This window comes from Sabethes cyaneus, chromosome 2 (genome assembly GCF_943734655.1).
Source record: "Sabethes cyaneus chromosome 2, idSabCyanKW18_F2, whole genome shotgun sequence".
NCBI lineage: Eukaryota > Metazoa > Arthropoda > Insecta > Diptera > Culicidae > Sabethes > Sabethes cyaneus.
The window spans coordinates 177791914-177807631 of NC_071354.1; the positions used below are offsets into that span (position 1 = coordinate 177791914).

At 38.6% G+C, this 15718-nt stretch overlaps 2 protein-coding genes across 2 annotated transcripts in view; one reads left to right on the forward strand and one right to left on the reverse strand.

Annotated features, from left to right (window-relative positions):
• The window catches only part of LOC128738623 (uncharacterized), an 89071-nt gene that overhangs the window by 20046 nt on the left and 53307 nt on the right, over positions 1 to 15718 (reverse strand). The gene's annotated exons all lie outside the window — the stretch shown is intronic.
• LOC128738635 (lysozyme c-1-like) lies at positions 2533 to 10547 on the forward strand. The gene is made up of 3 exons (XM_053833924.1): positions 2533 to 2797; positions 9929 to 10241; positions 10302 to 10547. Exons 2-3 carry the CDS (start codon positions 9944 to 9946, stop codon positions 10439 to 10441), a joined length of 438 nt encoding a protein of 145 aa, XP_053689899.1. The 5' UTR covers positions 2533 to 2797; positions 9929 to 9943; the 3' UTR covers positions 10442 to 10547.

Here is a 15718-nt window from a genome sequence, read left to right on the forward strand (position 1 = left end):
CATTTTTGCCCGGATTGATTATAGTCGAATAATAGCGTCAGATTCGAATAATCACCTTAATAGAACAGATATGATCCAATCTTATATGATGCAAATCTGATAGCCCTTAAGGTCGGGGGGTAGTTAAAGACACTGACACTCATCGTTTGAAGCGGCAATTTCACTTTTACCCATACAAGTTCGAGGGTATTGCAGATCGGGATGGGATCAATGAAAGCACTTAGCCTAGTTAAGACGGCGACGAATACACCGCCACCACATGACTTGTTGCTATTGTACGAGCTCCGATCACAACGGAATGCCGGGCCCAACGGAATGAAGTGCCAAACAACGGCGCCGAATAAACATTCTCGTAGAGCCAGGTTTCGGTGAGAACGATGATATCATAATTCTATTCTGCAGCAGCTAATAAAAAAGGCATCAATTTTGGTCCGCAATCCACGTACATTTTGGTAAAAACCTAACAAACTCTCCTTTCGATGTGTTTTGAGCGAGTGGATTTTGTCCTAACTTGTTATAAACATCGTCCGATGCGGTACGGCTGCTACCCGTCCAAATGCGCACCGCAACGGGTACTTTTGATAATAAAATGCACTGTCGTTGCTACATAGTGACACTTTCCCCGAAAACGCAAAAACCCAATCGAAGTGCTTTGTCTTCGGCTAAGCACCGGTGAGCACCGTACCACTGACGCAACGGCTTGCATGATTTCGTTCTTTGCTTTCTTTCTTATTCGTTCATATTCGGTGTACGTGACTGAGTTGTCAGGACGCTCGGGCTGCGTGCTCTAGCAGGAGCCAGCTGGTGTAAGCTGGCACGGTATTGCTCGCAAACTAAATGAACCTATATAAATGCTTGGTGCGATACGGTAAAAACTTATGAACGGTAGCGGGTGCCTTCCTCAATACCTTGTTTGTGCCTTATCAGCTGCTGCTGCTCAGTAAAAATTATTGAATTGTTGGCCCGAAGCCACCCGGAGCGCACCGAACACGCATAATACTGTACCGAACAGAAAAAATCGGCACTGAGGTGCGGTATCATATTAGTTCGAACAAGAGTGTGGTCTATGAATGAGTGGCCTATGACGGAGGGGAATATCTTAGCATGGTTACCGGAGCGGAGCATGCTTTCACAAGTCTGATTTTGTCTGGTAGATGAAGGCGGAAAGTTAAAGACATTTCAGATGATACAACGTCGATACAAACGACGAGTACATAATTTTTTTATGAAGGTAATTTTTGGCAATTGTTGGAAGGACGGTAGAAGAAAATAATGAAACAAAGGTGTTGGTAGTGTTCAAACAGAATGGGACGAGTACTTTAGTATTTATTTATTACCCAGTAGCGTAAAGGTAAACCTTTTTCAAATTTGCTACCTGCGGATGTCTTAGTATTGTACATCAAAAACTTTACTCTAACAAAAAAACTTAACTACTAACATTAATTGCGATTCCAATAACCGGAGTACTTGCCTGAATACAAAGGCAAAAAGATCCTTCCGACCAGTTCCGATCGCAGGAGCCGGACGACTGAGATGAGCTCTAGCTGCAGGAGGCCAATTAATGCGGAATACTACTGACTCTAACAGTCCCTCTCAGTCGTGATTCGAACATACGATAACTGACTTTTTAGATTAGTACCTTGAGTCCAACTGGGACGTAAATAACATGTTAAATAAAGCAACATAAATAGGAGAAAGAAATCTTGTATACTTATCCTCTTCGAATATTGATGACAGGAGAATGCTTGCCTATGCACCTTGCTGGTACTAATTTGCTTTTAATTTATTTTAGTAATCCAAACTTTTATCTTGGTGGGGTATTTTCGGCCCATTAAGCTCTATTTTTTCGGCCTATAGCCTAGTTCTAGTGGAAGAACATTACTTTATACAATGATGCCACACGTTTAAACTAATTTTAAAAGCAGCAAATAGTTATTACTGTTTTTAAATTGTCTGCTTTAATATCATAATCAGAACAGAAATCGATGGATTTTATTAGCTATGTCACATAAACTAATAAAAATAAAACTATCAAGAAGTTGAATTGATAACATCGACAGACAGCTCTTGTAAACTTATCATGTACTTCTACCTGAAACTACATGACCAATCAATCGTACTATTAATTATCACCATCCATTAGACCAAACACCGGAACCATCTTTAGTGACCAAACAACAACATTGTAGAAAAATCATAATCAAAAACCCCCGCTACCCGGTATTTTATCTCCTTAGACGTTTCCACCGAACGCTGGCGCAGCTTTTATTTACAAATCGAGCCGCGCTCTAACTAGCTCTTTCTCTCGGTATCCGCGCCAGAGAACGCCATTAGCTGCGCGCGCGCGGTTGAATTAAAGCGGATTGCCGCCGACGAACGACGACGCGGTATCGTGTTCAGGAGAACATGGGACTATGGGAGAGCCACATGGCACCACCGCCGCGCCGGTTGAGAGCCTGGGCGCTCGAAGTCATTATCGCATCTTCACTTTCGATCGAGCTCAACAACAAGCGACTATGTTTACGAACGTCAGTTTGTAATTAGGTCTGCGCTCGCGTACACACCGCACACCGGTGCTGCTGCTGCTGCCAATACCGTCCGTCACCGCGTGAGGATAGACGGTGCCATTGATACATTGGAGCACTCAAGCGACAAATTGATTGAAAAGTGACATAAATATCAATGGAAACTTAAACCTTAAGATTAGAAGCACTGAAGATATCTACAGGAGCAGTAATATAGTGAGGCCACCCGGCAATAAATAGTGCATTAAACTACTTACATCGTTGCTCAAAAGGTAAGTGTCAACCAGAACTTATAAGAATTGTAAAATTGTGTGTTAAAAGAAGCAGAATATTTCAAATATTTCGTAAATTCATATTCAACTTTGCGTGGTAGTGTCTATGAAATAACATGTTATACCAAGGTAGAACATGGAAGTTACATGGATGCACAGCTGACCAAACGAATTTTAAGTTGGACGACGAACACTAACTGAACAACGATGGTGACTTGTCGATTCGAAAGCACACCACTCGATTGAATATGAAGATTAGTTTGAAAAAGCACCGTTGAATTATAATGACTATTTTAGCGGACGTATTAAATAGCAAAACAGTGTATGACGATCGAAGATATTGCGCCGTTTCTACTGGCAAGTTCTGTTGGGATTCTTGAATCGCCACAACCGGTCTAAACCACAACCAGAAGATAGAAAGGGCAGATACCGTAATATGTGACGTATACAGTGCCAACGATATACGCGTTAAGTGACGTTTCTGAAACTGCTTTCGATGTTTGGGTTGTAAATCATACAGCATCGTTGACAGGTTTCCTGGACAACTGAGTGTACCAGACGAAAATTCACAACCTGATCAATAACACGAGCTGCTACCCAACATCTGAATCAACACTGTTCAACGTAGGCGGATTTAAAGCTACGACGGTACTGTTGCTAAACCGTAATCATTTTAAGTTTATTTTTGTGTTTACTTTTTTAACACGCGGTCTTCGTGATATTATTTAATGCCACAGATATACGCTGTTAAAGATAAATAGTGATTATTTGTAGGGAACAATGGAAAGTCTTAGATAAGGACTCTTGAGATTGCAATCTATGACTAACCGAAATTTTGTGTGGGTTTTATCTTTTATTTTTTACGGAAATTGTTGACATAAAAAATCCAACGAGATTATAAAAACTTCAATTATTAGATATTCTTTTAAATTTAATTAATAATTGAGCCGTTCCGAATTATAGCGGTCCATTGACCATTTTTTATCGGAAATGAGATTTGTGCATAAATCGTATCTTTACGCATAGATGCAGGTACTCTGCAAACAAATAAAAATTTAAAAATGTAGGTTTCCAACCTGCTTTTTTATGTTGAAGTTTTGGCTTGGAACAGAATGACCATTCTTTTGAGCATTATAGCGACAGATACGTATTTCGCCTACGACTTGTGTGTATGTATCCTATCTATCTCCCACTGTCCGGCAGTGATATTATGAAAAAAGGTAACTGCAGTGATGGTTAGCCCGTGCAATTATTTTAGTTTCGGGTTATAGATGTTAGCTCTACTGACTATCCAAAGATCCATGAAAAATGACTGAGTAGTTGCAGCGCATTCCGGAATCATTTTCTAGTCAGCAAGCCCCGCCAGAAGGTAATACTAGAATCAAAGGGATTTTACTATTACATTCGGACTTTCAACTCGTTTGGTTGGTATGTTATTACCAAAAGAGTCGACCCGTATATAGTAACATGTGAAAAAATTCGACTTGACTCAATATAACATTTCCTTACTTTTCGCGTCATTTGAGTTTCCATCAGTGCATCTAATAGCCAATAATTAAATTAATTTTTCCTTCTTTCCATGTGCATTATTTAAACTTATTACGGTCAAACTTTTACTGTACATGTGCTTGATGGGCTAAAACGAAACAAATATTGAATTAAAATAACATGTCAGTCTTACCCGATAACAAGGCCGTGCGGCTCAACCGTTTGCCCAGAATCTCAGTTTGGAGATCAGGCAGCCGGGAACCACGCAGCATCGCACCTCCTAGCTTAGCTACTCAATAGAGTATTACCGGGTATGATCGCGTGGAGGCGCTAGGTAGGAGCTTGGGCTGGCGAAAGCTATGTTGGAAACTTTCTCGTTTGGCTACCCCATTTTATACCCAGATACGTATTTCGCCTACGACTTGCATCTTAAATACCTCCAGTTTCGTTTAATTCAAATTAAAACAAACTGACGGACTCACTCCGTTCCAACAGGCCAGGGAGTATTTAGTTCGATTGATCTTAAACCAAGTTGATGTCCTGAAAGTAAACATGGTTGTAAAAAAGAACAACTTCCCTTCGAGTAACTTTAACGATAAGTTACTGGAATTTAATCAAAACCGAAATCTTGAAAAGCAGTAATTCTTACAAAAATGATGCCAAATCTACGAATTTATCCGTAGTTCTACAGATTTTCATAAACATCAATTTATTTTTAACTCACTCAGGAGTATGCTATACACAAGTTATTGTAAATTATTTCTAAAGTTTTTTGTCACCCCCCACCCTTTAAAATTGGCTTGAAAAATTGCGGGGCAAATGTGTGGGATAAAAGCCAAATTTATTTTTTTAAATCGCCTAAAGAACTCGAAAAATGAGTGTACGGGAGTGGTAATGCACGAGACAGAAATGGAAATTTAAACAATGGAATTTCCGACACTCGGCAAAAAAAGTTTTTCGTTCGATTTTGTCTTTCTTTTCGTTTGTTTCATTTAAAATAATAACGTTTATCTGAAAAGCCAGAATAGGTTTGGTTTTTACGTTTAAACTTTAAGTTAAAATGCTTAAGACGCATATTATTTTGCTCGATAAAAAATCTTTTTTTTTTCGCCCCCACCCTTTTCCCTCCGTTGCCCAACAACGGAAGGACGGATTTAATGCCTTTAATTTAATGCGGATTTAATGACAAAAACTTTTTAAAATATTTGTAAAAACAATGTAGTTCAGGAGCCGATAAAAAAAGTTTCTCATAGAGTTCTTCTGAAAGAAAGAAACGTACAGAATAGTAGATGGCTTACTACTCTAATGAGTAGTGAAATAAAAAGAGAAGATTTAGGATTACCTAGGAATGGTCGAATCACGAATAGCCGAAACACAAATGGCATAATATATATATAATGGCGGAATTACGAACGACCGAATCATAAATGGCCGAATCAATAAATGCCAAAAGGCTGAAGCACGAATGGCCGAACGTCATATTCACTGCATTCCCTTCAACCTGCACAAATGTTGGGTATATGCTGTCCTTACTCACTGCCGCTCGTTCGGACTTAACTAAGGGATAATCCCTACTAGTCAGTAAACCTAGGAAAAGGCATGCACTTAAGCAGTAGTGATTTCTGTGTGTAGCCGGCGCTTCCGATGGCGGGTCACCGGCACACACTCGCGGCCTGCGGCCGTCTCATCCTAAATCATCTAGAAAACATTTGCTACTGAGACAATCAATAGGCCTCGCACCTTTTAATAAACGTAAATCAATCGCGCTTAGGGGAAGAAACAACTATCAATCATCTATACTCTTACTTCCAAAATAGCACGCAGAGTATGTCGTGTTTTTCTGAAACTAAGGGGCAGAATTTTACGAAAAGCTTTTTTCCTTCACCTATCAATGACGTGGATCGTCACAGAGCTGTGAGTTGAACAAAAGGCAATGGAAGGAATTTTTTTTAAAGGTTTTTCAGAGGGGTGTTTCAAATTCACGGAGAGGAATAGAAGAAAAAATTTATTCAAAATGCGTAAAGTTTAACGAAATGAGCAATAAAAATTTTGTTGATTAAGGCATTCCGAGAAAATTTGGCCTTTCGTGATTCGGCCATTCGTGATTCGGCCTTTCGCGATTCGGCCTTTCGTGATTCGGCTTTCTGTGACTTAATATTTTTTTTGAAACGATGATTCTACAATTGATGAAGGGTGGTTGGGCCTTCCAGCATTGGACAAAAGATAGGAGTCACAACGACAACTTGTTAAGCATAGCTACCTATTACCCCCCTTCCTTTCCACCCTTCCCCTTCATTCCCGGAAAAAAAATCCTTCTTCATTACTTTCCCTTACCGTCCCTTCATCAATTGTAGAATCATCGTTTCAAAAAAAATATTAATATATGCCTGACCGCATTTCAAGGTCATGACTAAAGTCACGAGTTTGGTCAATTTCTGTGACTGTTGGTGGAATTCGGCCATTTGGATTTCGGCCATTCGTGATTTGGCCATTTGTGTTTCGACAATTCGGTACCAGCCCAAGATTTACATTAATGCTGCGATGCAGCTAATTCCAACTTGCATTTTTTGCTTTGGCGGTAGATAAAAACAGCGCCAACAAGATGGCAAAAAAATGAAAATGGAAAGTTACAAAACAGATTACAAAAATTGCCAAAAAGCGACAAAAATGCCAACAGCAGGCGTCAAAATACAACGAAAATACGATGAAAAAATGGCAAAAAGACCATCAAAGGATAACCAAAATACGAAAAAAAGAAAACTGACAAACGACAAAAAAGTGTCGATAAGCCAACAATATGATGACCAAACAACAACGGAAAGACAGCAAAAAGACGACGAGGTGGTGGTGAAAGAAGGCATAACGACGATGAAAATGCGATGAAATGATGGCGACAAAGTTGACGAAAAGACGACGATAGTTGACGAAAAGATGATGAAAAGAAACAGCAATAAGAACAGCCAATAGTCAAAAAACATCAAAAAGAAGAAAAAATATGTTTAAAAGACGACGAAAAGGTGTCGAATACACGATGGAAGAACAGCAGAGGGACAGTAAAAAGACAACTGACGTTAAACAAGACCTCGAAATATGGCAAAATAGTGACGAAACAACGACAGAAGACGATGACAAAATGCCGACGAAAAACGCCAAAACAGCAACAAAACAATGACAAAAAAGGAGGTGACGAATATACAGCAAAAATATTTACGACAAAGAAATGACAACAAGAAGATGAATACGAAAAAAGACAACAAATATGAGCCAAAATGCCGACATAAGAAGGTAAAAACAGCAGTAAGATGAGGAAAAGAAGCCAAAACAGCAACGAAAACGACAAAGAAAAGAAAAAATGTTTAAAGGTGTCAAAAACGACTAACAGACAACGGAAACAACATGAAAATTTGGTAAAGATGACGAAAAAACGCTAAAATAGTGATAAAAAAGACAACAAAAACAAACACGACAAAAAATCACTTAAATAGTGTCAAAATGTGATAAAATATGTAAAAAAAAAGACGTCGAATCTAGAATAGACGACGAAACGACCGTAAAAAAACAGAAGGGCATTGGGTTAAAAGGCCACTGCAACAGTCTTAATGATCGTCTTCTGTGGCAATTTTGGTTGTCTTAACAACAAACAGGACGACAAGAAATATTTTGAAAAGACAACTCAAAAGGCAAAACAACAATATAAAACGATGAAAATTTGACAAAAAAGCATGAAGAAAAATCGACAAAATGACGATGCCAAAATGAAGATGCCAAAACAATAACTAGTTTTTTTATTTTAATGTGGCTTTAACCATTTGGTCATTCACCATCAAAAATAACAACTAAAAGATAACCAAAACGGTAGAAAACTGGTGAAAAAAAACGACGAAAAATGCATAAACGGAGGTCAACAAATCACAAACAGACGGCGAAAATGTTATGTAAAGTTGGTGAACAGTCCATGAAAAGACGACAAAAATATGATAGAGCGATTATGAAAAGACGGCAAACACTTGTCCCATAGAAAATTACAAAATAGACAACAACAAAAAAAAAACAACGAAGAGACAGCAAATAGACCACAAAAAGACGACGAAGAGACGATAAAAGTAACTAGTCCCTAAACCACCACCGAGCCGAAAAACCATACGAAGAAAAATGAACCTGAAAGACGGAAAAACATAGATAAAAGGCGAATGATGAAAGATCAGTAACAAAAGTCGAGAGTAAGCGTCCTTAACTGAGAAAAATAAAATCTCAAAAATCTTTTACATCAAACAAGTACTAATTTCCTTCAAATTACAAAACAAATGTGATAAAAAGTGATCACACATTTAGGATGAATCAAGCGAAGTTAATTAATGTTAAAAGAAACTCTAGTATATCCCTTTAAGCACTAGCCCACTCAATTGCGTAAGTGAAAGCTTTTGGTAAAAAGACAGTCTAAAAGCAGTCGCGTGACTTCAAAAGGAGAAAAGTTGAGTAACGTTAGCTGAATAGTTAAACTTCATACACCAATTGTTGAATTGTACCAATTGTTCTAGGAAAAGTAGTTGTTTCATAGTAACAATTTTCCGAAAAATTGCACCTCCAAAACTGTACCTCCATATAGAAATTAATTTAGACTTTTTTACAAAACGAACAAATAATACTAGCTAACCTGCAAATGAAGCACAAATTTCGGTAATAAAACTACGGATTGTTCCTTTCTGGCAATGCTGCTGGGCTCGGGCTTGAGCTTGGGCCTTTTGGATTGGTCCACCTCCATCCCTCCAGACGCATGATGTAGTGGAATGAAATGTGTAGATTGTGTTTAACTTTGCACAATAATACAAAAGGACAAATTTATGAGCTTCTTGACTGAATGGTTCTTGCGACATTTATTATGGCTTCAGATAACTAGATATTCTTAGAATGTTAATCTTTCCCGATTATTAATGAAAGAAAAATCGATTTTTTGAAGTTGCAGAGCTTCTATGATTCATAAGTAAGAATTTTGCATCCATGCTTGCAGCGACAACAAATTCATTAAACTTTTTAAAATACTAACAAGCATTATTACACGATTTTTCTTTAGGATTAAAAAGTAGGTAATTAACAAGTGAAAAGCTACGTGAAACATAAAATTGCTTTATTTATTGCTATGTATGTTGTATCCTTTTTCCTCTGCTTGGTACGAAATAAATGTTTCAAATTAATGGAAGCAATCAAACTACGTATTTAAAAAGATTGATTAGAATTTTGACTTTTAAAGATAATTTCATGCTTATGTTGGGCTTGAGGTGATCCATATAAAAGGTTCCATTTTTTGACATTTGATATTTGATAATAATTGTCATAAAATACGGGATTGGAAAAAATAGAAACTACAATTCTGCTGAAGTGAACATTTCGTTATTTGTCACAAAGAGCCTTTTTTATGTTTTGCATAAATTAAACAATTAATTGAATGAACTATTCTAATAACCTAGGTTGATATTTTAGCTCGAAGAACGGATTGAATTTTTCATTGCTATAAACATATGTACATACCACTTGTGGTGATTTTAACAAATAATTCCGTTAAATACCTGAAACGAAGAAAAAAAAAACATTATTAAACACTATCTCATGAAGAATTATTACATATTTCTCTTTTTATCATCACAGAATTCTGCCACTAAGATGCTTCCCAGGGCCGCTAAATGGGCGCTTACGGCGACACTTTGTGCCCTCCTTGCCGTTGCAAGCGAAGCCAAAATTTTCAACAAATGCGATCTTGCAAAGGAACTGGGCAAAAACGGCATTTCACGCACATTCTACGGCACCTGGATATGTCTAGCTAACGCGGAAAGCGGCATGGATACGGCCAAAGTGACTAGGTTGCCCAATCTGACCGCCAGCTATGGGATATTTCAAATCAACAGCAAAGAATGGTGTCGCGAAGGCCGTAAAGGCGGCAAGTGCAATATGAAGTGCGAAGGTAAGAACGACCGGAGGTTTGTTGTTCAAGAACATAATTCAATATTCATTTTCTTTGTAGATTTCCTGGATGATAACATCGCCGATGATATCGATTGTTCGAAGAAAATTCAAATGCAATATGGGTTCAATGCTTGGAGCCTGTGGCAAAAGAAGTGCAAGGGCAAGGACCTTCCCAACATTTCCAAGTGTAACGTTTAGGCTCATTGTCACTTCGATGGCTGTGTGGATAAAGTTGCTTTTAAGATATATTGAATCATGTGATACGAATCAATTCCTTTTTTGAGTAAACATTGCAGTTTAAATTCTAAAACGTTTTTGTTGCGTTGCTCTCAAGCCATATCAGCTGTTTATTACGCCACGGCTGGTAGTCAGTGCCAGTCAGTGGGCAGAACGGCCAGCGACAAGAAACGAGAACAAAATGTCTGTCAATCAAGTTCGCCGTCTGTGTCAATCCACTTTCGGACAAGTCTCCTTCTGTGGTCGCAACATTGCAATTGCAACATAGACCTTCTAGGCCTACCGTGTAAGTATGGATTACATTTCATTGCTCAACATGACCTTTTTTGCTTCTATGGTTTCTTCTACTCTTCACTCTCGCTTGAGATGGCAGACACTAGAGAATCAATTATTTCCAAATGTAGATCTCTTTGTAATTGGATATGACAAACCCTAGAATAATAGCTAGGTTACTATATAAAAAAATATCGCTTTGAAAAAAACATAAGATTACTTATTTTAAAATTCTCCAAAACGGAAATTGAAACTTTTTGACGGTGATTTTTGTTTATGTGAATAAAAATTTGTCGAGCTTAGGTGAACATATGGATCTTGAATAATAATAGGAGATACCTTTAAACTAGCAGTAAAAACTTATGCCCACAAAACTTGCCACCAGGATAACCCTAGCAGACCAGAAACTACTTAGAACCAATCGTGACGCCGAATTTGTAATTACCACGTGTACAGTACCCCACATAAATTAAATATTCTGACCGCAATAAAATTTTACGACCATCTGACGCCACACTGAGGAATTTATTGCCTACACTCCGATAGACGTGCATGGTCTGGTACTGTGCACTGATGCTAAACGGTTTGCGTAAAGAGCGAATAAAAACAAGTGAAATGACAGCTTTGGTCTAACTGTAATGTGAAACTTTTACTGCGCATGATGAAGATTCATTATCACACGTTGAGTGTTCTTTTCTGGTTCAAGAAAGTTGGCATACCCTTTTGACAATGCATTGGTCATATAATTCTTGTGATAATGGAACGATAAAATGCAGAGTTACTACTAATTCGATCATTTCGAAATACAGTACAAATTTATGGATGCAAAAGCTCCGTATACATAATTTACACAATTTATGTATTTTTTTCCAAAACAATATTGATTTCAATTGAAGGGACCATAGCCGAATAGAAATTTTAATACTACAGTCTTTTCCAGGTTTTATAGATTATTTTAGTATTAATTTTGTTATGATCCTACCTCGGAAAGTGGAGGAAAAGAATCAGACCTATAAGCATTCTATTGCCGCGCGGAATACGCTTAACGCAATAAAATGCCGCTCCTCTAAAAACACGATTTTCAATAGACCAACCTCGTGATTTGTTTTGACATTTACTGAAGTCAGGCATTCAAATAATTTTTTATATAATGATAGTTTTTACAATCGGCGGAGTGGACGGTAAGGAATGCAATGAAACAAAAGTATAAACACCTTTGTATCCAAACAACGTGGGAAAAGACGGGAAGGGGAAAGAGCTGAAAATTAGGTAAGGGAGAATCATTGAATTAACGCTTATTAAAGTATCCCAAGTATCAATTCTAAAGCAATTTGGTTTTACTAGAATTTTATTAAGGTTTTATTGCGGTATTAATCATTACTCCCAGTTTTATTATGGTATTCCGCAATACCAAGAGGATACGCGTCAAAACATACTTATAACTATAGCTATAGCTATAAAATAATAAATAAAGCAGACTTGTTGTGGTTGATTATATTACCATGCTAAAACTAGTTGGCTGCACCACGTCTCTTATAGGTTTATCATATGTGTGTCGTAGGAATATAATGCGACGAAAATTGATCTTATTAGTATATTCCCAAGTAACAATTTGAGTTTAATTGCACTCTTATAATATCATTTATGACCAAATTCGGTCACGAAAATTATCATAAGGGTGTAATAAAACCTTTAATATTACTTGGGTTGTCATGCTTGTCAAACCGCAATAAACCCAATAGTTTCTATTAGCGAGTTATTAAAACGATCCGCTGATCGAACCAAGCAATAATGAGAGCCAATTATAAGCGGATTCAAACTCAACCTCTCCTCCCAGGCCATGTGGATCGCAGATATTGATGAACCTGTGAACCACGGCGGACTAGATTACAAGGAGACTGCACTACCGCCTTATTAAGCGTGCTAATTTTCCACTCTATCCCCTGCACGTTTTGTCTCACTCTGTTTGGATACTATAAACACCTTTGTTTCATTACTTTCTTCTACCATCGCCTGCGTCAATTGTTAAAATTACCGTTACAAAAACGATTTTCAAACTTCGTGTACCTACCTTTTTATCGGAAAATATTCAACGTATTGGAATTAAATAAAAAGAAAACTCATTCAATTTAATTCTACTATGTATATTTATTCTTGACAGATACGTATTTCACCTACGACTTGCAGGTTACCTCAGTATCTGTTTTCGATACATACAGGGTGTTCAATAAGTTCAAATACAACTTTTCATCGTTGTGTAAGTGCGCATCATGTGCATTCTGTGTACTGGTATTGGGGTCAGCTTTAGCCTTATATATAGGCTAACCAAAACGCAAGGTGTCGGTTTGATGTCATTTGTTATTTGTTTATCGCGCGCGATGAAGGAGTACCGCAACGTCATAGTAAAGTTGTTTACGAGAGGTGAGCGACCCGGCGGCATATTTCGGCGGTTGAAATCCCACGGGGTGAAGCAGAATTTCATCTATAACACCATCCGTCGGTAGCAGGAGACGGACTCGGCCAAGGACTGTGCTTGATCCGGGCGGCCGCATTCGGCGAGGACGCCAGCAGACATCAAGGTGGTGAGGGAGCGAAAAATGAACCGCTCGATCCGGAAGACCGCTGTTGACCTGGATGTGTCGATCGGGACTGCCCACACCATCATGGCGAAGGACCTATGATGCAAGCCGTACAAGAAATGCAAGGTTCACGGGGTAACGAAGACTACAAATAAGAAGAGGCTAAACAGAGCAATACTGATACTTTCGCGGCACAGCCTCACAATGTCCAAAATGATCCGCTGTGTGCGCCGACGTTGGCCAGCATCCTCCCGTCCTACATAAACATCCCGCGGTTTCAGAGCGCCGCGTCGGTGATGGTTTGGGGGGCCGTATCCAAGCGTGGGAAGCTTCCACTGGTGTTTTTCGAGAAAAACGTGAAAATCAACGCCACGTACTATAAGACCGAGGTTCTGGAGAAGGTTGTGGCCCCGGCACTTCGTGACCTCTACGGGAAAGATAATTACGTCTGTCAACAGGATGGCGCACCGGCCCACACGGCAAATATCGTCCAAGCGTGGTGTCGAGAGAATTTTACTGATTTTCTCGATAAGACTTTGTGGCCTCCCAGCTCCCCGGATCTTAATCTCCTGGACTTTTATGTATAGTCGTACATGCTGGCCAAGCAGAGCGAACATAATGTGAGCACTATGGACCAATTTAAGAAGCTCATTTCCAATTTTTAAGTAATTTTAAGCATGTGGATAAAAATAGATAACATTTTGATTGAAACCAGCTAAAAGTATAATATTTTAGTTGGCAGAACTCCATCAAAATTTGTTAGGTGGTTATCGAGACGGCATCGGAGCAAGAGCGAAACATGGGAAACCATCATTCACCGGTGTCGTGGGTAATGAGGTAATTCTTGGGTACACAGATGACCTAGCGGCGGTCAGACATCGATAGAATATCGAAAAAAGCTGACTAGATGAAGACCATGAAGGTATTGAGGCTGTTTAAGTGTCGGCCGAAACATTCGATTCGCGATACAGTGAAGTAGCCGGTCGTAGGCAGTGGCCAAATCCCGCACCTAGAAGCTGTTCCGAGAGTGGTTGTCGAAACAGAGTTGCATTATCATGGACAACGAGACTTACATCAACGTGGACACAAAGCAATTGCAGGGGTAAGAGTTTTACGTAACTGCATTACAGTTGGTCATTTCGAAGGAAGGAAAGAAGAAGAAGATAGACAATTTCGCCAAAAAATTCTATCTGTTAATTCGGTATGATGCGCCAACTGTACATCTCGACGGGTACAATCAACGGGCAAATCTACTGGGACAAATGCCTCCAGAAACACTTGTTCCTGCGATCGCCTTCGGCGGAGGCGACACAATGTAATGGCACAGCCGGTATTAGACTAGGACAGAGACTACCATGTTCCTTTTGTACTAAAAGTTGTCAATCCACTGAACTCTCCGGAACTTCGCCCAGTTGAAAAATATTGGACTATCATAAAGGTCAGAACTTATAGAATACCTGAGGTGTTGAAAAACAAGTTGGCATTGAAGAAACCGTAGGTAAAAGCTCCGATCACTTTGACTCAATTTGGTTCATTTGACAGTACCGTCTCAGCCGAGCAATGTTATATATATTATATAGAGTAGGGCGGGGCATAAGTGCGATGCTTGAAGTTGTCATCAATTTTCGTGAGATATAAAGAAGGAAAACAACATAATATATTTTAAAGTGTTGCAATAACTCAATGTCTTTACATTCAACTATAAATCATCTACGGTAATAGTGTTTTGCAAAATAAATTCTTCTTTCTTCTGATCTAGTGCCGATTCGCACTTTTATCCCACTAGCGGGGCAAAAGTGCGAAGTTCGAATCCATGTAATTAGCACAACAGTAGCTAGCAAAACCATATTATCTCCAATCTGCGTTATGTTTCGGTAAGGAATATTCTCAATTTGCGCCTTTCCTATTTGGCACTGGTGTATGGCAGCCTCCATCAGATCGTAACTTTTCCAAATGTTTGTGTTTTTGTTTCATCAGCGAAAAACATTGTTTTCCTTCGGCCAACATCTGTAGAGCACAAGGTTTTCTACAGATCTTTCATTTCTAGTATCTGTAATATAGTATCTAAAGCTGTATATAATTAGCTATACATTTTTGCCTCATCCATGAATCGCACTTTTGCCCCGTCCGTGAATTGCACTTTTACCCCGCTAAGCGCTTGACTGGGTTAGATTAAATTACGGAAAAGCGAAACATATTTTGTAAATTCTTTTCACCATATTTTCAAAACAGATATGTGAGTGATGTAAAATGCTGCTACAAATTTTCAACAAGTAATATCCTCTTGTTGATATCGTATTTGCCGAATAACGAAAAATTACATCAAAACCGCCCTAAAATAACATTTGCACATAACTCAGCAACTATGCTTCGTAAGCAACCAAAG

Coding starts and splice junctions, on each gene's coding strand:
- LOC128738635 (XM_053833924.1), top strand. CDS start 9,944: ATGCTTCCCAGGGCCGCTAAATGGGCGCTTACGGCGACACTTTGTGCC. Junction 10,242..10,301: donor GTGCAATATGAAGTGCGAAG/GTAAGAACGACC, acceptor TTTTCTTTGTAG/ATTTCCTGGATGATAACATC.